Source organism: Marmota flaviventris, chromosome 9, assembly GCF_047511675.1.
Source record: "Marmota flaviventris isolate mMarFla1 chromosome 9, mMarFla1.hap1, whole genome shotgun sequence".
Taxonomy (NCBI): Eukaryota; Metazoa; Chordata; class Mammalia; order Rodentia; family Sciuridae; genus Marmota; species Marmota flaviventris.
Window position 1 is genome coordinate 81192854 of NC_092506.1, and position 21799 is coordinate 81214652.

At 38.4% G+C, this 21799-nt stretch overlaps 1 protein-coding gene across 1 annotated transcript in view; it reads left to right on the plus strand.

Annotated features, from left to right (window-relative positions):
- Hephl1 (hephaestin like 1) overlaps nt 1–18510 on the plus strand; it is a 68422-nt gene extending 49912 nt beyond the window's left edge. The window contains exons 13-20 of the mRNA XM_027951395.2: nt 2996–3135; nt 5567–5707; nt 10555–10661; nt 12063–12285; nt 14335–14474; nt 17525–17687; nt 18149–18217; nt 18275–18510. Of these exons, the coding sequence (XP_027807196.2) occupies nt 2996–3135; nt 5567–5707; nt 10555–10661; nt 12063–12285; nt 14335–14474; nt 17525–17687; nt 18149–18217; nt 18275–18510 (1219 nt within the window). The remainder of the gene's footprint in view (nt 1–2995; nt 3136–5566; nt 5708–10554; nt 10662–12062; nt 12286–14334; nt 14475–17524; nt 17688–18148; nt 18218–18274) is intronic.
- The last annotated feature ends 3289 nt before the right edge of the window (nt 18511–21799 follow it).

Sequence of the window (21799 nt, forward strand, 5' to 3'; positions counted from 1 at the left end):
CAAAGTACAAGTTCTATGGATAAACACTTAGCAAAGAATTGAAATGGTAAGTTCTCCTAGTGGCACATTTGTAGCACCTCTTTAAGTAGGATCCCAGTGACAAATGCCCCTCTGTACTCAATTTCTATGCCTCTGTATTTTGCCCCAAGACCATGGTGAGATCATATTTATTTTCTGAACCACCTCTTGATACAGGTTATTTCTAAAACATTTATTGTCCTAACCAGTACAGATCCTCTTCCCCACCTTAGGACCTGAAAATCTTTCTTTGAGATTTCCTAAAAACACACTGGGAAAGTTTTAGGATCCCAGAAAGGACTAATGAGCCAATCAGCACAATTCCAAGGGGCAAGTTTGTGAAGTGAGAAGAAATTTGAAAATGGAAATTAAGTTGCTGGTGCTCCCGAACTTGTGGACTAATATGTGTCTACTTGAACCATACTGGGATTCACCACAATAATAATCAGCTATTAGTATATGATGAATTTTGTTAAGGTTTTTACAAACCATATATTTTGGGATCTTTACAACACATTTGACCCATTTAATTAGCTTTTGCCCAGCATCCCATTCAACATCCTCATGAAATGATGATGAGATGCTTATATAGCACTTAAGTTGTGCCCAACACAGTTTTTACAGATACTAACTCACATGATCTGTGCATTAATCCTGTGGTAGGTACACTATTACCACCCTACTCTGCAGGGGAGGAAAGCTGGAAACCCATAGAGCATGGCTCCAGGATGTGTTCGGGTCACCATGCAAACATTACTAGACTCGTGGAAAATAAAACTAGAAGAAAAATTCTCTACATTTTGCAAACTCTTCAGTCTAGGGTAGAAGATGTATATGTATTTATTGAATACCTACTATGTGCTAGGCATTGTGCTTCACTTTTGGAGGTGAAACAATGTGGAGGACAGACAAGTTCCCTTCTTAAATCAAATTCATGGTCCATGAGAAAGATACAGAACAAACATCTAGAGTGAATCAATTTTAAGAGAAGGGAACTGCAGGGTGCAATGGGGATCACAACACAGCCTGTTTGGGAAAAAGTGGGAAGAGGGCAGGTGTCCAGTAGCACTGAAGCACTGTCCAGAACTTCAGGGAGTTTTCTGGAGGAAGTCGTCCTGGAGTTGGGATGTTGAGGAGGTGGGAAGCATTTCTTGATGAACGATCAACATGTATGAAAGCCTGGATGGAAGAGAGGGCACATCATGTTCAAGAGAGTGAATGTTTAGAATAAGCAGAGCAAGTGGGGGGGGGCAATGATGGGAAATTAGGATCAGGAGGCTGCAAAGCAGATAATGGAGGGCTTGAGAGCCAAACCAAGGAGTTTTGCAGTGGGAAGCCATAAAACTATTTTCCATGAGGAGTGACTTGGTCAAATTCATAGCTTAGAGCTACTCTCCCTGCAGTGGAGAGCATAGAGGAAAGGGAGCTGCATGGGAGGCAGGAAGTGATGAAGAATGATTCCAATTAATTCAGGTAAGTAGGGCAGGTGGCTCTGTTTAGAATACAGCCAGGTAATGAGGTTGTGGGGACAAAACTCATCAAATTTGGAAACAAAATTGATATATTTTTCTTTTTCTTCCCTCTCTCCTTCCCTTCTTTCCTTCCTTCCTTCCCTCTTTCTTTTTTGAGACAAGGTCTCACTCTGTTGCCCAGGCTGATCTCAAACTTGACACCCTCCTGCCTCAGCCACCTGAGTAATTGGAATTACAGGTGTGAGCCACCACACCCAGCTCTTTTAGATTTTTTTGAATCAATCATTAGTGACAGTATACCTTGGTGATAGATTAAATACACATGTAAATGTACACTTGATCCTCATCATGGATTCCATATTTGTAAACTTGCCTATTTGCTAAAATTTATTTTTAACACCTCAATCAATTCTGGCTTTTGTTCTGGTTATTCAAAGATATTCACAGGGTGGTGAAAAAATGCTGATGCACACATTTCCAGAGGCGATCAACCAGAACATTCCTGCTTTCCTGTTTCAGCTCTCCTACTGTAAAGAAGTGCCTTTTCTTTTTTTCCTTCCTTCCTTTCTTTCTTTCCTTCTTTTGCTTCTCCCTCCTCCTCCTCTTCTTCTTTTTCTAATTATTCTCCCCTCCCCTTCCCCTTCCCCCTCCCCTCTCTCTCCCCTTCACCTCCCCTCCCTTCCCCCTTGCCTCTTCCTTCCCCCTCCCCTCCCCCTTCCTCTTCCTCCTCTTTTAATTTAGTGCCATATCTTCTGCATTTGTGTTCTTTATTTTGGCTATTTAGCTGTTTAAGATGGTCCCCTTAAGAGTAGCACTGAAGCACTGTCCAGAATTTCTAAGATCAAGAAAATTGTGATGTGACTTATGGAGAAAATACATGTATTAGCGAAGCTTCATTTGGGTATGAGTTATAGTGCAGTTAACTATGAGCTCAATATTAACAAATCACCAACAACTATTAAATAAAGTGTCCTCAAACAGGAACACACTTGAAACAAGATAATTCAGTGTTCACCATGACTATCTAGAACATAAGAGCCATGAATAAGAAGAATCAGCTGTAACTATATTTGCAATAGGTACATACACAAAATATAACCTGCAAAGATCTTTACAAGTAAAAAAGAATGAGGTATGGAATGATATATATGAAACCTGGAAGAATTCAGGATGGTGAAAATGTGTGCACACTCATATATATGTGTGTGAGGTTAGGTAGTGCCACAAAGAGAAGACTATCTCAAAGGGACCTTAAGAATCTCTGAGGTTGACCCCACTCAACACCTGGAAACAGTGGATAGCAATTGTTTTCAAGGGTGGACCATGGGCCATACTGGGCTGAACTTATCAGAACCTGAAGACCTTTGAAGTGCCAATTCCTAGCCCCACTCCCAGAGGCCACTTCCCTAGAGAGACCCTGGTTACAGCCAGGTTTGGGGAGCATTGATCCAGAGTACCCCCAAATCACTCTGAAAAACTTAATTTTTGATGCTTCCGATTTGCAGACATGGAGATATATTTATGAACCACACTGAAAACTGGATTGGCTCTCAGTACAAGAAAGTGGTTTACAGGGAATATACCAATGGAGAATTTGTGGAGATCAAAGCTCGACCACCGCGAGAGGAGCACTTAGAACTCCTGGGTATGGCACAGATTTCAGCCATGCACCGTCAGCCCCAGGCGTGTGCACATGTCTGAAGACACACACACACACACACACACACACACTTTCCTGTAAGACTGAGAAGGGACAGAGTAGCATGACTGCATTCATTCGGTGCAATATTTTCCTTATCAGGGAGTGTCCTGGGTCCTCAGCTCACACAAAGAATAGCATAATAAGACTACCAGATAACACTCAAACAGGAGCCCATTCCATCAGGGCAGTCTACTCAGTGTCTAATAATACTGAGCTTCTTTCCCATTCCTTTACTGAGCTAGGGAATTTTAATTTAAAACAAGTTGATGTCTCACAACACCAGGCAGTGTGTTTGTATGAGTTCTCCAAGGTCCTAGATTATCCATGCACAGTGCCATACTAACACACCATAAAAATATTTATGACAAAGGAGGAACCCCCATGGGAGATGGGTGCCAAGGGTGAAAGGTCTAGTTTCAGTTCGGGAGGCCCTGACCCATGCCCTCCGAACATACTGGGTCTGCCTGCAGCCTCTGCACTACCTGATGCCCAGCTGCCTGGCCTGGCCCTCAGATAAGCTCCCCCTGCTTTCTATCCCCATATTCCCTCACCTGGGAGACCTGATCCCATCTTAAAGACAGGATTTTAAAACAGAGGGCTAATCTAGAGGACTTCTTGAAATCCTTTGCTGCTTTAAAATACACAAGTTAACATATAAACAATATGATTTTCCACAGAACCATGACTCCTAGCTTGATGAATTATTAAATGCTCCACCCACCCTCCCCCTCACCTATTAACATTGGCACGCAAGCTTGTTTGTCATATCAAATGAATGAGTCATTCCCAGTGGAATCATTCATTTGGGCCCCATGTGTCCAAAAACCTCTTAAGGAGAGGTGCTGGTCCTCCTGAGGCATTTGGGTTATGCTTGCAAAGACCCCCGTTTGATTCCACTCAGTAAAATGAAAGAAATGAGTGACTTCATCAGAGGCAATACCAGCAGCCTTCAGCTAGGGGTGGGTGAGGCTCATCCACTTATTTTCTTCAGTTCAGGGAGAGTCCTGGGATTCTAAAATACTCAGAGGGCATGGAAGGCATACCTGGGTTCAATCACACTGTAAATTAGAAGCCATCTTCTCTTACTCACCAGTACAGCAAGTCATGTACACTTCCAGTGGTATACAAATAATGATTTTAATAAATGGACACGCACACCTATCTCTGTAGCTATGCTCACACTGAATGTTTAAAAACAGTAGAAATTTTCTTTTCTAGTTTTTTTCATTAGAAAAGAGTGGTTTTCAGAAACTTCTGGATTCATGCTTAATATTTTCTGAAGATATTTCTAGTTCAACAAATTTTAGATTTATTTACTCTTTTAGTGGTGTTTATCAGAAAAGCAATCAAACCCATTTGGACCAGTGAAGAATGAACAGGTTGAATATCACCAACCCCAAGTATATCCGCCCCCACCTATGCACATAAAATGCACAAAATGCCCAAGAGAGAACCATAGGGATCTGATCTGAGGTGCTTCCTTATGGCAGTCTACTTACTTGTAAGCTGGGTAAGGTCTCATGAAGACCTTTTTGAGTGCTATACTCTGCCAATGTGGGGTGTCATGTTCTGAGCATCTTGAGGTGACAGGCATCTGGCATGGTGAGGGTCATTGCATCATAAGGCTAGCACAGGCTCTCTCTAGAGGGTTGTGGGCTCATCTCCTTGGGCATGCAGGCTGGTTGCTTCCAACAGAAAATTGCACAACTGAGGGTCCAAAGAGTACATGGCCTCCTCAAGGTATCCACACATCCAAAAAATGCATTAGACATGCATTAGTGAAATGATTGTGTTGATCATAAATCAATGCATAATTTCTTATTCCACTCATTCCAAATATTTTAATATACATTATTTCATGGGATCCTCCTCATTATTATTGTATTCATTAGCCAGAAAATAAGCAGTTTCAGACTCACCAAAGGTCACACACAGGGTGACAACTGAAAGTCACCATATCATATGAATATGCCTTTTCTTAGAAATTACTTTTTAGTAGTAAAGTTAAGCATATTGATCCTTACCTGTTCAATGCAGTGAAACAAGTATTTTACATATGTTATTTTATTCCACCCTTACTTTAACCCCATGCCCATTTTATTGATGAAGATTTGAAACTCAGATTACATGACTTGCCTAAGGCCTGTCTTAGTAAGTGGCAGAATATGAACCTAGGTTGGTCCCATTACTACACACTTCATGATATTTATTTATTTATTTTTGATATTTAATTCTATACAATATTGTCCTCTAAAGGAAGTGCACTAATGAAGAAGCTAACCCTTGTTTTATTCTCTAATACTACCTACATTTAAATTACTTTGATATTGGAAAGATCAATGATAATGCACACAGACCTGTGTTTTGCCTTTAGGTCCAATGATTCATGCTGAGGTGGGTGACACCATCCTGATCATATTTAAGAACAAAGCCAGCCGGCCCTACTCCATCTCAGCCCAGGGTATAGAGGATATGGACAGTGGGAAGCGACTCGATGTGCCCATCACAAAGCCAGGTATGAAATGCCAGAGGTCTGCTTCATCCTAATGTGGCCACAAGACCTCACCCTTTTGTGATCTATGAAGAGTCTTGAAAAGCTCATCTTAATGTCAGTGTGCTTCTGGCCTCTCCTGGTATGAAATCTTCTTTCATCCATTGACCAAATATTTAAAAAAATGTCTAGGACCCATTAAGAAGCTCGTAGGCTAGTAAGAAATAATAATGGTTAACACATACTGAGTGTTAAACTTGTGTCAGATGCTATGCTTTATGTTTAAGCCAAAAAAAGCAACAAACGAAAAACCCTTCATTTATCTTTACAACAGCCTGGCAAGGTAGGTGCTAACTCATTTAATCAATTCTGACACCATAAGTGTCCATCATTATTTTATCTGTTAATGAAAACCACAATGCCAATTACACATTAACATGCTACAGATTGAACAATACATTTGAACTTCAGATTGAACAACACTTTTGGACTTCAGACAAGTTAAAATGTAAAAAATTTGCATCCTGTAACAGATGAAATATGGTATTATTATGTCGATTTAAAAAATAACTAAAGCACAGGAGGGTCAAGAACTTGGCCAGGTCCCTTTTTTGTAATGGTAGAATCGCAGTGTGCTTGACTCTAGGACCTGAGCTATTAATCACACATTTCCCTCAAGGTGTTAAAAGTGAGGGGTTTTTTTGGAAAAAGACAAGATGAATCATTTCAGTTGTAATGCAGATTATACATGATAAAGTTCTAAGTGGTGAATAATTTCAGGGATATTCCTAAAAATATTTGTAAAAGTTTCAGAGAAGGAAAATTCATGAAGCCTAATTGATTAATTCATAGAAATTAAGGAAAGAAGTAATTGAGAAAAATTTATAAAGGACACAGACCTCTGGTTGGTGGTGTTTCGGTCATCATTATATAAAATTCATGTATGAAGATGTGAATTTGGTGTCAACATGCCATATATACAAACAGAGATTTGGTAAATTGTGGTATAAAGGTGTATTAAGGATTGTAATGCAAAAAATTATGAATGTAATGCACTCCACTATTGTCATGGATGTAAGAAATAATAAAAAAAGAAAAAAAAGTGAAATCCTCTAGTTACATAAGGAGGTCAGTAGTTCATATCTAAGAAACATCTAGAAACTTTAAGCATATTAGTTAGAAATATCAAGGTAGCTACCATAAAAAGTAGCTAAAGGGGCTGGAAATGTTTGCTGCTGAAAAGTTATTTTTATATGACTTTAGAATTAGTTATTAATTATTAGAATTATATGACTTTTAAACTTATAACTTTATAACTTTGAGGAAAATAAACTTTTAAAAAAATATTTTAAAAAGAAATTAATAAACATTATTTTGTAGGGAAGTCTTAAGTTCACAGAAAAACTGAGCAGAAGGTACAGAGATTTCCCATATACCTCCCACCCAACACATGCATAGACTCCCTAACAACAATTTACCCATCAGAGTGCTACCACTGGGGGTAGCTACAATTGATGAGCCTGTACTGACACATCATTGTCATACAAAGTCCGTAATTTACATTAGGGTCCATGCTTGGTATGTGAACTCTATGGGTTTTTTTTTTTTTTTTTTGTTTTTTTTAAAAAGTACAGTGGCATGTATTTACCACTGTGGTACCACACAGAAAAATTTTACTGCCCTAAAAATTCTCTGTGTACTGACTGTTTATCCTGCCTTGCCCCTGAACCTCCAGAAACTACAGATATTTGTACCATCTCCAAGCTTTGTACTTTCATGAATGTCCTATATGTGGCCTGAACATCCAGTATGTGATCTTTTCACTTGGTGATGTGCACTTAAACTTCCTCCATGTCTTTCTCTTTTCATGGTTCAATAGCTTGCTTCCTTTTAGCATTGAATAATATTCCATTCTGTGGTTTGTATAATTTAAAAAGAACATCTTTGTTGCTTTCATGTTTTGGCAATTGTGATTAGAGCTGCTACAAATATCCATATATATCTTTTTTTGCTTGGATGCAAATTTTGAGCTCCTTTGGGTGAATACTAAGGACCACATTTACTGTGATCATATAGTAATAGTATGTATAGTTTTTAAAGAAATTGCCAAATTGTCTTCCAAAATGTCTGTAACAATTTGCATTCCCATAAACAATGAATGAGAGTTCCCATTGCTCCGCACTTTTTCAGTACTGATGTTTTAGATTTTGGCCATTCTAATAGGTGCATAGTATTTGTAGTTATTTTAATTTGTAATTCTATAGATGACCTATGATGTTGAACATCTTTTTATATATTTACTTGCCATCAAGTAAGGTATGGCGAGGTATCTCTTAGGTCTTTGCTTTTTTGTTTTTTAAAGTAACTTTGTTTGTTTTCTTATTGTTGAATTTTGACAGTTCTTTGTATGTTTTGGATGACAGTCTTCATCAGATGTGTCTTGCAAATATTTTCTCCCTGTCTGTGGCTTGTCTCCTAATTTTATTGACATTGTCTTTCACAGAGCAGAGGTTTTTATTTTTAATGAAGTTCAGCTTATCAATTGTTCTTTTCATGTATTGTGCCTTCGGTATTATATCTAAAAATCATGATTATACCAAGGCTGTCTAGGGTTTTCCTTATATTATCTTCTAGGAGTTTTATGGCTTTACATTTTCATTTAGGTCTATGACTCATTTTGAGTTAATTTCTCTAAAGGGTGCAAAGTTTTTTATATTATTATTGTTATTGGCATGAGGATGTTTCAGTACCATTTATTGTTGCCATTGATTGACTTTACTACTTTATCAAAGATCAGTTGATTGAATTTATGTGGTTCTATTCTGAGCTTTCTAGTTTTTCCACTGTCTGCATTTTCTTTAACCAATACCACACTGTCGTGATTACTGTGGTTTTCTAGCTTGTTTTAATTTTGATTGACAATAATTTTACTTACGTATAGGGTACAATACAATATTTCAGTACATGTATATATAGTGTAATGACCAAACCAGGGTAATTATATCTATCACATTGAAAATTTATCATTTCTTTATGGTGAGAACATTCAAAATCCTCTCTTCTGTCTTGAAATATATAATGCATTAATGTTAACTATAGTCACCCTACTGTGCAATGGAACACTAGAACTTCTTTCTCCCACCTGGCTGTAACAGTGCACACCTTGACCAGCTCTCCCCGTCCCCCTCCCATCAGTAAGCCCTAAAGTTGAGAAGTGCCAGTCCTCCCACTTTGTTCCTCTTTGGTATTGAGTTGGCTACTATGGTACTTTTTGTCTCTCCCTATAGACTTCAGAATTGGTGGGTAGATATTCACAAAATAACTTGCTCAGATATTTTTATTAGATTGACTTTAATTTAGGGATCAATTTGAGAAGGACAGAGAGCTTGACAACATTGAACCTTCTTATCCATGAATACAGAACATCTCTTATTTTCTGGTATCTTTCATCATAGTTTTGTAGATCTTATACTTTTGTTTAGATTTGTATTTACTTATTTTTTCAGTGCTAATGTAAGTGGCATTGTGTTTTTAACTTAAATTTCTGCTTGTTAATCGTTAGCATGCTGCAAAGTAATTGATTTTTTTATATTAACCTTGCATTTTACCATCTTATATGATGGCTTATTAATTTCAGGAAGATTTTTTTGGCCAATTCTTTCAGGTTTTCTACATAGATGATCATGTAATATTAAAACAAAGACTGTTTGATTTCTTCCTTCTCAACTATGTATAGCTTTTATTTCCTTTCCTTGTCTATTACATTAGATAGGACTTTCAGCAAGATTTTTAAAGTGCTGGTGAGAGATCTTGCCTTGTTCCTTTCTTGATCTTAGTGGGAAAACTTCAAGTTTCTCATTATTAAGTCATCAAGTAAAGTTACTAATTTTTAATGGTCAAAAGGCAACTACAAAGCTGGGCGCAGTGGTGCATGCCTGTAATTCCAGAGGCTCCGGAGGCTGAGGCAGGAGGATCACGAACAAGTTCAAAGCCAGCCTCAGCAAAAGCAAGGCCCTAAGCAACTCAGTGACGTGACTCTCTGTCTCTAAATAAAATATAACAAAGGGCTGGGGATGTGACTCAGTGGTGAAATGCCCCTCAGTTCAATCCCCAGTACCCACCCCCCAAGAAAAAAGCAACTACAGAGGGAGGAAGAGAGGTGTCCATTGGGCATTGGTGGAGACTCTGGTAGGGGTGTGGGCAAGCTGTCATGACCACTGACAGGCTAATGATGATGGATGACTAAAGTGATGATGATGGATGACTAACCCAGTTCACAGGTAAGGAAACTAAATGTCAATGGGTTAAGTAGCTTATCAAAAGTTGGTTAAATAGAAATTCCCATAGGTTGGGATTTGGAAAGAAGTTTCTCTGATTTTCTCTGGTTCTAAAGGGATCTCTCTACCCACCTGAAAACTTTCAAAACATACTGGTGCTCTAATCCTAGACTCAAAATTTTCTGATTCTATTGGTCTGAGGTGAGGCCCGAGCCAAGAGAACTTACAAAGATACCTGGTGATTCTCAAAAGAGTTGAAGACTGAGACCCCTGATGACTGAGGTGTGCTCAAGGATAGTTTTTGGGACAAGGACACAAATTTTGAGGAGGAAAATCAGTGTAATATAAAACAAATCATTATTTCCTGAACACATTGTAGTTGACAATAGAAGAAGGCACACTGGAAGGAAGTCTGCAGTTGCCATTTCATTTTGAAACCATAGAAACCATGATGTAAGTTGAATAATGAATGGGCACTACCTCCAGAAATTCATCACCAAAACATATAAAGACCCGCTCGCATTTCTGCAGGTTAATCATCTTCAGCAGAAGCAGCTGTAAAAATTTCTTTCAATTTCTTCTCATTCATTTCAGGAGAAGTAAAAACTTACAGATGGAATGTCCCAAAAAGATCAGGGCCAGGGCCCTCTGATCCCAATTGTATTCCATGGGTTTACTATTCAACAGCAAACTTTGTGAAGGTAAGGTGAAGAGAGCAACCAAGATGCTTAATGTAACACAGCTGCAATGTAAACTCGGAGTCATCACAACTCTGGTGGGTATCTGAGGAGTGGGTATGATTTATAGCAGGGGAATCGAATGATGTATGGCACACTGGTTAAATCCAGCCACCCCTACTCATTGACATTGCCTATGGAGATGACAAAGACAGTATGGGCCACAAACTAAAAGAAAAATTTACCATCTGATACTTTCCCACAAGAAAAGTTTGCTAACCCTTGATTTCAAGTAAGAAGTAAAAACATAGCCCCAATATTTCAATTACCAGATTTAGAACTTACATAGTAACTTGAAACAAAAGAAAATATATCTATAGATAACAAAAGAGTATCACAATATACTTTATTCATGGTTTTGGCTGTGTAAAAATCTATTAATTTTAAAGGCATTATCTTGTCTTATAGACAAGCCTTTATAGGGCTCTGGGAAAGAAAGCACATCTCAAACATAGTAACTGAAACTATAAAACTATGAATGATAGATAACTGAGAAATAAAAAGCAAAGATTCAATACTGATTTGAGTCAGGTGTATGTAAAATTACTTTGGTCTTTAATTATATGTCATAAACCAAAGTCCAAACTAAAATCATATCTGATATGAAATGTAAGCATCATCATTTATTTTTAAAAAGTGAGGAATTATCTTAAACTTCCTTTTAGAATAGATGTCTTGAATTGATGTCCTGGAGATTACAACAATTCAGGAAATAGACATATAAAACACTTGAAAAAATACATTTACAAATTCTAATTATGGAAAAAAATATTTGTTTATTCATGCATCCAAATACATGTATTGAGTACTTGTAACATGCAATGATGCTACTCAAAACTAAGACAATGCAAGTATCCTTGTCTTAAAGAAACATAACTTGGTGGTAAAAATATTACATGTCCACACCATGACTCTGAATCTGGGAAATTCCTTAGCTATTAAAAGCACTAGAGGAGACCTTGGAAAGAAGGTTTAGGAAGAAAGAACAATATGAACAAAGCTGAACATAGGAAAGTGGAAGGTGTATGGGAAAAGTGTTGAGTCCCGTTTATCTATCATACAGGGTCCAAAAGGAAAGCAGCAGGGAACCTAAGCCAGAAAGTTCACTGGAGGAGCAGATAGGAGCTTAAACACCTATCAGGGATTTGTATTTTATTCTGAAGGCCATGGAAGATCACTGAAGACTTATAAATAAGGAAGTGAGGAAATTAATCAGATGGTGGTCAATAGCATGAGCTGAAGGTGAGGTGAGACAGACCAGAGAGGAACCAGTTTAAGGATCCTACACCAGAATGGTGGCAGATGGAATGAAATGTTATTAAATTATTTAATGGCTTAGCTGATTTGGTTTGCTTTCTCTTTCAGGACACATATAGTGGGCTGATGGGTCCTTTGATTACATGCCGAGAAGGAGTATTGAATGAAAAGGGAAGAAGAAGTGATGTTGATTATGAATTTGCTCTCTTGTTTTTGGTATTTAATGAGAATGAATCCTGGTATCTGGATGACAATATCAAGAAGTATCTCAATAAAGATCCACGGGATGTTAAGCGCACTGATGATTTTGAAGAGAGCAACAAAATGCATGGTATATTGGAATTCAAAGAGAACATTGTTGAGATAGGCTCATAGAAATTCCCCTCACTGTAGGAATCACCCAACCTCTTTCTCTGTGCCTTTCCCTCTTCCCAGGGGCACCTGAACTGAAGAAGTTCCTCTAAAGCTTTTTTCAGCAAGTACCAGCCTAGCCAATGGGGACTGGTAGCAAAGTCTTTGAGGCTTTGGACCAGCTATTTAGGGTCATCTCTCTGAATGCTGAGATTTTTTAAGCTATAAAGAAGTAATTTTAAAAATATGTCACTACTTATTGGTATGTTTTTTATGAGTCACCATAACGTCCCATTTGATCAATTTAAGGATTTGTGTAATTTACTGTGGAATAAGACACCATCACCGAGTTTCTGTTTTAATGTTTTATTTAACTCAGTGTAATTTCAGGTAGGTTTTTTTTTTTTTTTTTTGTAGGAGTAATATTTGAAATAGACACTCTGGCTAAGATCTACTTTTGAAGATGGCCACAAAGTTCGTTATTAATATGGATTAGAATATTGTGGCCTGATTCCCAGTTCAGCTGTTCTTTCCCTTACTAATTTTGCTCTCTTTTTTCAAAAGCTTCTCAGAGTGCTCTTTCTTTCTTTCTTTTTTTGAGAGCTCGCCCTTCCTTCCTTCTTCCTTCTTTCCTTCCTTCATGTACCAGGGATTGAACTCAGGGGTGCTCGATGACTGAGCCACATCCCCAGCCCTATTCTGTACTTTATTTAGAGATACAGTCTCACTGAGTTGCTTAGCACCTCACTTTTGCTGAGGCTGGCTTGATCCTCCTGCCTCAGCCTCCCCAGCTGCTGGGATTGAAGGCCTACACCACCATGCCCAGCTGAGAGCTCTTTCTTTTTAATGCACACACTTATTTGGTTATACCATGGTGCATAAAATAAAAAGTTAGTGGAGGACTAAGAGTCACCCTCTCATAAACCCAGTGTGTTTTGGTCATTATTGGGTTATTGGTTCAGCCCTAGGAAACTGTTTCTTTTGGAGAACCAGCCAGGCTTAAACATTTTTTTAATTTTTTTTATTATTAGTTGCTCTTGACATATCATATTTCATACATTTGATTCAAGCAGATTATGAACTCCCATTTTTACCCCGTATACATATTACAGATTCACATCGGTTACACATCCACTTTTTTACATACTGCCATACTAGTGTATGTTGTATTCTGCTGCCTTTCCCATCCTCTACTATCCCCCCTCCCCTCCCCTCCCCTCCCCTCCTATCTTCTCTCTCTACCCCATCTACTGTAATTCATTTCTCTCTCTTGTTTTTTCCCCCTTTCCCCTCACTTCCTCTTATATGTAATTTTGTATAACAATGAGGGTCTCCTTCCTTTACCATGCAATTTCCCTTCTCTCTCTCTTCCCTCCCCCCCTCTCGTCCCTGTTTAATGGTGATCTTCTTCTCATGCTCTTCCTCCATATTCTGTTCTTAGTTGCTCTCCTTATATCAAAGATGACATTTGGCATTTGTTTTTTAGGGATTGGCTAGCTTCACTTAGCATAATCTGCTCTAGTGCCATCCATTTCCCTACAAATGCCATGATCTTGTCATTTTTTTAGTGCTGAGTAGTACTCCATTGTGTATAAATGCCTTAAACTTGTTCTCAGAAAGTGAAATATTAAGGAAATATCTTCTAATTAATTCAGTGTTTATCTAAGTAAATTTGATTTTTTTCTGTGACTGAGGCCACTCATTTGCAGAAAGGTATAAATCAGGATTCTTACCAATGAGCCTGTAATCCAATTCACAAGAAGGATATGCTGAATAAACAAACAGTGCCACCCAAGATGCAGCTTTGAAAAACAAGCTATTTCTCTTTCCTGCCTCTCTTTATATAAAGATTCCTGGTAATCTGAATTTTGGATCTAGAATGGCAGGGTTGTTTTAAGTGTAAGTGAGACTCTTACCTGTTTCACAGGTAGCTAAGAAGGGTGACCTAAAGATTTTGGACCATTTCTAAACTCAAATTAAGTAGTGTCTTCTCAATGACCAAAGACTATTTTCTTTTTTGCCTTCTTAGCCATTAATGGAAAGATTTTTGGAAATCTCCATGGCCTCATAATGAATGAAGACACAATGACAAATTGGTACTTGTTAGGAATAGGAAGTGAAGTGGACATACATACCATCCATTATCATGCGGAGAGCTATATTTTCAAAGTAAGTATAAGGAAAATGTTTGGGGGAAGATTTTTTGAACTAATGGATTCAATGCAGTTCCACTGGGAAATAAGGAAGTTCCTTGGCATGTGATGCTTGTGAGGGGTGATGGTAGTTCATATTACAAGCGGAGCAAAGAAATGAGATTGTACCTTCTCCTTGAAGATATTTCCTAACAGGTATGTGCATATTACTGTGTTGTAAAAAACTCTTTCAGTCTCAGAGGAACATTTTCTCATCAATTATATGGCCATGGTTATGACCACTCTGGATTATTCTGTTAATATTGCATATGGAAGCATCCAAGGGTTGGTCTTTTTTCCTTTCCCATCCTTTTTCATCCCATTTGTCTTTCCTTCCCACCCCTCCTTTCTTTTCTTTGTGATTAGTTAACATTTTAGCCCTATCCAATAAAGGAGGCATTTTGAGCTCTGGCGTGGGCCCCTCAACTTTACCTTGACTTTTGCCCTGAAGAGCTGGGCTGGACCACGTGTGACCTCCTGCTCTCTGGCATCAAGTTATACCGTATGGGTGGTGCTGTCTATACAGCAGAATCACCTAGAGAACTGTTTAAAGAATAGACTGCCTCTGTTCTGCCCCACCTCAGACCTGCTGAATCAGGTTTCCAGGGATAAAGTCCAAATAGCCTGTCATCTCAAGTTCTCAGTGCCATCTACCAGGAAGCAGGGTAGAGAATGATAATCATATCTAATCTGTAAGATAAACTACTAGAATTGTTTCTAGTTTGTTAGAATTATATTCTACTTAAACTGCAATAAGCAGTAATTTAATAAAATGTTTACTATCTTCTCCCCTCTGTGTATTTCAAAGGACACCAAATATTAGCCTACAGTGATTAGCATTTCATGTGTTAAATGGCTATGCTGCTTTTCAGATTTTGACTTTTTCAACAGACATTTAAAAAATTAAATTAAAAATTTATGAAATTATTAAAGGTTATACATACATATATGTTAAAAATTAAAATGTGATTCACATTGCATACAAGTCACCCTATTTATTGTACGATTTTGTTTTATAAGCACAAATAGTGATGTAAACAACAAACAATAAAACACAAGATACAGAATTAAAAAAAAAAACCAGAATACTTCCATCACTTCTCGAAGTTTCCCAGTTGCACCCTCTGGTATCAATCATTTCCCTCTGCTTAACACTTAGCAACCCATCTGTTTTCTGTCTCTGCTATGATTTGAATGTGTTTCCTCAAATTGATGTGTTGGAGACTTAATCCCCCTTCCAGCAGTGAGGAGATGAGGCCTAGTGGGGGATGTTTAAGTCATCAGGGCCCCTCCTTTATGAATGGATTCATGCAGATTATAAATAGGCTGCACTCTACAAATTTGATCTCTTGATCTCTGGCATGGGCACTCTTGCTCTTCCACCTTTTTGCCATAGGATCATGCAGCAAGAAGCCCTCGCTTATATTACTTGTATTCTCAATAATTGATATTCTGACTGGAGTGAGATGAAATCTTAGTGTTGTTTTGATTTACATTTCCCTGATTGGTAAAGATTTTTATTATTTTTCATAGATTTGTTGGCCATTTGTATTTCTTTTTTTGAGAAGAGTCTGTTTAGTTCTTTTGTCCATTTATTAATTGGATTGTTTTATGTTAAGTGTTTTGAGTTCTTTATATATGCTGATATTTTAAAAAGGTGGAATGGGAGATCCCATGAAAATAGAAGAAAAAACAGTGAAGTTGAAGAAGAAGAAGGAGATTGAGAGGGAGGGAGGAGGGATGGAAAAAGTGAATAACAATGGAATGTGACTGACCAAACTTTCCTATCTACCTATATGAATATACCAGTAAATTTTACCTTTATGTATATCTATAAAGCACTAATTTAAAAAACTATAAATAAATAGAAGACTGGTAGAATAGATGAAAGGGAACAGGGAAATAGAAGAAGGGAGGAAAAGGGGAAGTACAGGAGACTGAATTAGAACAAATTATTTTTCATGTTTGTATAATTATGTAAAAATGCACCCCAATATTAAGTACAACTATAATACACTAATAAAATGTTTTAAAATGTTTGGTAGAATTTGCTAATGAAGCCATCTGGATCTGTTGGAAGGTTTAAATAAAATTTTAGTTTATCAGATATAGTCCTATTCAGGTTATCTATTTCTTATATTCTTTCTCTTGGCAGTTTATGTCTTTTTAAGAATTTGTTCCTACCTATAAATTGAAGAATTTATGGGGACAGAGCTATTGTACAATATTCCTTTACTATCCTCTTTAATGTCTATAAGGTGTTAGTGACTTTTTCCTTTTTTTTTCTTTTTCTTGGTCAGATTTGCATTACTGAACTATTGCTGCTTAACAAATTACTATAAAACTCAATGCACTAACACAACAAACACTTATTATCTAATAGTCTCTCTGAGTCAGGAATCTGGGGGTAGCTTGTTAGTTTAGATTTGGCATCTCTCATGAGACTGCAATCAAGATAGCTGGGCTGCAGTTATCAAAGGTTTGACTGGAACCAGAGGATTCACTTTCAAGCTCACTCATGTGGCTGTTGACTGAATGCATCTGATTATTATCATACAGATATGGCATGGGAGCTGCTGGCTTCGCCCAGAATGACTGATTCAAGAGGAGAGAGTACAAGAGGGACTAAGGCAGATGTCATAGTCTTTTATAGCCTACTTTTTACAAGTGGAATGCCATTTCTTCTGCCATATACTATTGGTCGCACAGAACAACCCTCATGTAACATAGGTGGGAATTATGAAGGTTATGAGTATTAGAAAATGGGGATCATTAGGAACCATCATGGAAATTGGCTGCTACAAGGTTTCTCAGTTTTATCCATCTGTTGAAAGAACCAGCTTTCAGTTTCTTTGATTTATCTCTATTGTGTTTCTGTTCTTGATTTTATTTGATTCCTGCTCTTTATTATTTCATTCCTTCTGCTTACTGTGTTTCTTTGCCTATCTTTTCCTACTTGTTGAGAAAGAAAGCCCCAAGCTGTTTTTTGTTTTGTTTTGTTTTTAATTTTAATTTTAATTTCTGCAGATAGATAGATCTTACCGAGAAGATGTTTATGATCTCTTTCCTGGGACATTCCAAACCATTGAACTCTTTGCGGATCACCCAGGGACATGGCTGCTACACTGTCATGTGTCTGATCACATCCATGCTGGCATGGAGACAACCTACACAGTCCTCCGGAACATAGGTAGTGTTGCCTGTCAATGATGCCAGATAGATGGCACCAAGTTTCCTGTAGACCTAGAAAATAGGAGGCCTGAAGAAAACCCAGATAAGCCCCCAAGGAGCTTGAAGTCAAGTAAGAGAGACAGATATGTAAATATGTAACCATAATGGAGTACGGTGTGTCATAAATGAGGGCACAGTACAGGCATCAGTGGCAGTAATAGGAGGGCTAACAGTTTAGGGGTGAGACCCAAGGTTTCTGAGACCAGGATGATCAAGATGGATGTCAGTGGGTGAGTGGGAGCTGGGAAGTGGGAGGAGTAGAATACATGTGCACTGGTATGAAGCTGCCCAGTGAGAATCCAAGAAAGATGGCAGATACTGGTGGGGTAAAGTCCTTGCTGGCAAAATGATATAACTTATATCACGAAAATAATCTCTTTCTCTTGCTAATAAAACAATCAACTTACTTTCCCTGTCCAGACAACAGGATTCCTTACTCCACCAAGTCTCCTGGAGGGGCATCCCACCCGGCCACAGTGCCCTCCAACGGTAATGATATTCTCTCCTGCATCCTACATGTGAATGCCTCAGTGTTTCACTCCTCAGAGAGAGGCAGGTGCCTGACACCTCACTTTTCTTTTTTCACAGGTAGGGAGGAGCTGTATTTCTTTGGCAAGAATCTGGGTCCGAGAGGAGCCAAGGCTACTTTGGTCATCCTTTTCATCGTGGGACTCCTCCTCCTGGTTACCACCGTGATTCTCTCCCTCAGACTGCGCTCCGCAAGGAGGCAGAGGCCTTATCAGGAAGTCCAGTCTTGTGCGCTCCCCACGGATGCTTTGTGAATCATTTGGTCTTCCTCAGCAGGAATAGATGAGGTTCCACAGCTGGCTGGATGGCGGTCAACAGGGAAACTGGACCAAGGCATTGTTCACCAAGGAAGGCTGACAACTGAGTCCTGTGTCAGGCTTCGGATCCTCTGGAACATTATCCAAAGCAATCTGCTTTTATTTATTTATTTCTAAATGGGCTGTGAATAATCCTCAGGTATAAAATTGCCAAAAAAGGAGAATATGTGGGACCAAGGAAAGCCAACACTTAGTCTGTTCTCTGAACAAATTTGCTGAAGTGGGAGACTCTGTGAAAGATATTTTCATATTCCATCTTTAATAATTTTTAGATTAAGCAGTGCTTCCTTGGTTAATTGCCAAAGTTTCTAGACAAATAACTTCTAGAAAAGCTATAGTGCCTTAGACATTTTTCTAACTGGAATAGCACTGATTTTTCAACACTGTTACATAAGATGCATCCCTTAGTTGTCACAGGGAAAACAAGTTTCTAAGGAGTTCATGGAAGTGTCTAAGTTAGTATCTGCCGATAGAATTTTTTGGAGTCTTTAATCAATTCTCCGGGCCTTTCTCCCCTTAATATAAATAACCTGTGCGTTGTTTGCTAGACAAGGCAAAGTGATAAGGTTTTTTTTTTTTAATTGCTGCTGTTTTATGCAAACCTGTAGAAATACTTGAATGTTTACAATTCACTTCATTTTATATGTTTTTACAATATGTTTCCCTGGCAATGTCTGCATTTTTAAAAATCAACTAGAGAATTTCTATTTCTGTTCCAGACTGCAGGAAGGCTGGAATCTGTGAAGGAGCAGGCTGGGTTTTCTCACTGTGAGTCAGAGTTTAGTGTGAGCTCTCAGCAACAGGGAGAACTTCAAGTCTGGGCTTGAATCTTCAGTCTCATCTTTTCATTCAGTTAGGGGGGGCTCTTCCCAGGTCTCAATCTTCTATGAAAGAAGAACATCCTCAGTATTTGAGAAGCACCAGGAGGAATTCATCAATGCAGCTTAGTGGTTGGGAGAAGAGATCATTCAAAATCCTAGACAGGTTGCCTCTTCAACATATAGTCCTTGAGAGGAGGGAGGAGAAAAAAGGAAAAGGAAAGGTGAGAAAAAGAGTCTCAGTGGCAGTTTTTTAAACCATTAAGTTAGCTTTGAAGATAATTTTACAGTTTTCAAGGCTCACATACAAAAATAAAATTTTGAGCAACTAAACTCAGCCCATTATGAGGCAATCCACCCTTTCTGAAGGCATGCCTGGACATTAGGTATAAGATTGATAAAAGCAAGTTGTTTATTGCTAGACTGAGAAATTGCCCTTAGCTCAGGGCAAGCTGCCCTGGGATGCCAATGCCAAATGAGTGATACTAGAACATCTGCCTTAGCAGTGGATCCTTGAATATCCAGGTGAACGAGTAGGACTAATAAATACTCTGGTGGTGGGACCTTTCACACTTTCTCAACTTCATCTTGGTGAGGGGAAATGGGTAATTTGATAGAAGCTATAGTCTTACATAAGACAGGATGCAAATGCTAAAAATTCTGTTTGTAGTTTACTTGAATGCCACATCAACACAGTATCCACAAGATTTTGAATTCCAGCCTACCAATGTGATTTTGTAGTATATGCACTACGGTTTTCATATGTGTGTAGGCTGTGTAATCACATAATAATAATTATGATAAATGCCTTATTTATTGCTTACCTTTCATAAAACAACAAATTATTTAGTTTTTTTCCTTTTCACTTAGTTGATTTTTTAAATGAGTTTGCACTATTTCTCTTTTTAATAAAGTTTCACATATCATAAAATGGCCAGTTGCATGGGTTTTTTTTTTTTTTCCATTCAAAATTACCTTTTGTTAAACTGGGAGGAGGAGAGGTTAAAAGAAAATTATCCTTTAGATATTTAAGGAGTTCTGACTAATTAATTTTTGGTACTGGGGGTTTAATCCAGGGGCACCTAACCACTGAGTCACATCCCCAACCCTTTTTAATATTTTATTTAGAAACACCATCTTGCTAAGTTGCATAGGGCCTCACTAAGTTTCTAAGGTTGGCTTTGAACAAAAGATCGTCCTGCCCCAGCCTCTCAAGTTGCTGGGATTCTAGGCATGTGCCACTGGGCCAGGCTGTGATTATTCTGAAGAAGAAAAAATAGAAAGCAATGAAAGCTTTTATACAGTGCTCATCAGTTGCCCGGCACGGTGATGGCATTTTACATGTGTTAACTCACTAGATCCTTGCCATAATCACAAGAGGTACGTATAACCATGTTACACATGAGAAAGTGGAGTCACAGGAGGGTCAAGTAACTTCCTCCAAGACCCACAGTTAGTAACCTGTGGTGACAGTATGACAAAGGGACCTAACCTAGTGCAGTCTACCCAGGAAGGCTTTTCTGGGCAAGTGACACTGAGCTGAGAACAGGAGTTGTGAGAGTGTGACAGGCAAAGTTGCCACTATGGGTAGAGTTTTGGACTGGGGAAGGCCTGAAGAAGGCAAAGCAAGGGGACTAAATAACTTGAACTGAAAGAGGAGGAGTGAAAATAGTGGATAGGTAGTGAGTGGTCATGCTAAGGAATTTGAAAAGAAGAAAAAATTTTAAAGTACTAAGGATTGAACCCAGAGCCTCCCACATGCTAGGCAAGCTGTCTACCACTGGGCTATATCCCCAATCTTTTATTGTATTTTTATTCATTTATTTTTGAGATTGGGACTTGCTAAATTGCCCAAGCTGGCCTAGAACTTGGGATCCTCCTGTCTCAGTTTCTGGAGTAGCTGGAATTATAGACATGAGTCACCACACCAGGCAGAATTTTGGATTTTAACCTAAAAGAAAATGTACTTTTAAGTAGAGGAGTAATATGATGAGATTAGAGCTTTAAAAATCTCCGTTTGGCAGCTGTGGAGAAGAATGGCTTGGTGGGTCTGGGGAGACATTTTTGTATGTAGTTAGGAGAAAGGATGATGGGCTGAATTGGGGTGTTCCATTCAGGTGGAGAGCTGTCAGATTTACTATATTTAGAGAAGCAAGGAAATTTGGAAATCAGTTGTGGCAGCTGGGAGAGGTAGATGAGTTAAAGATGTCAATCCAGGTTTCTGCTTGGGCACATCAGTGGATGGTGGTGCATTTAATAAGATGGGGAAGAGTTCAGGTTTAAGGAGACATTATGATTGAAGTCCTGTAAGCAACCCAGCTGAAGGATTGTGTAGTCCCTTGCATGTGTGTTTAGAGGACACCAGGGTGGAGAGGAACATGTGAGAGTTTTGAGGCTTACATTCATGG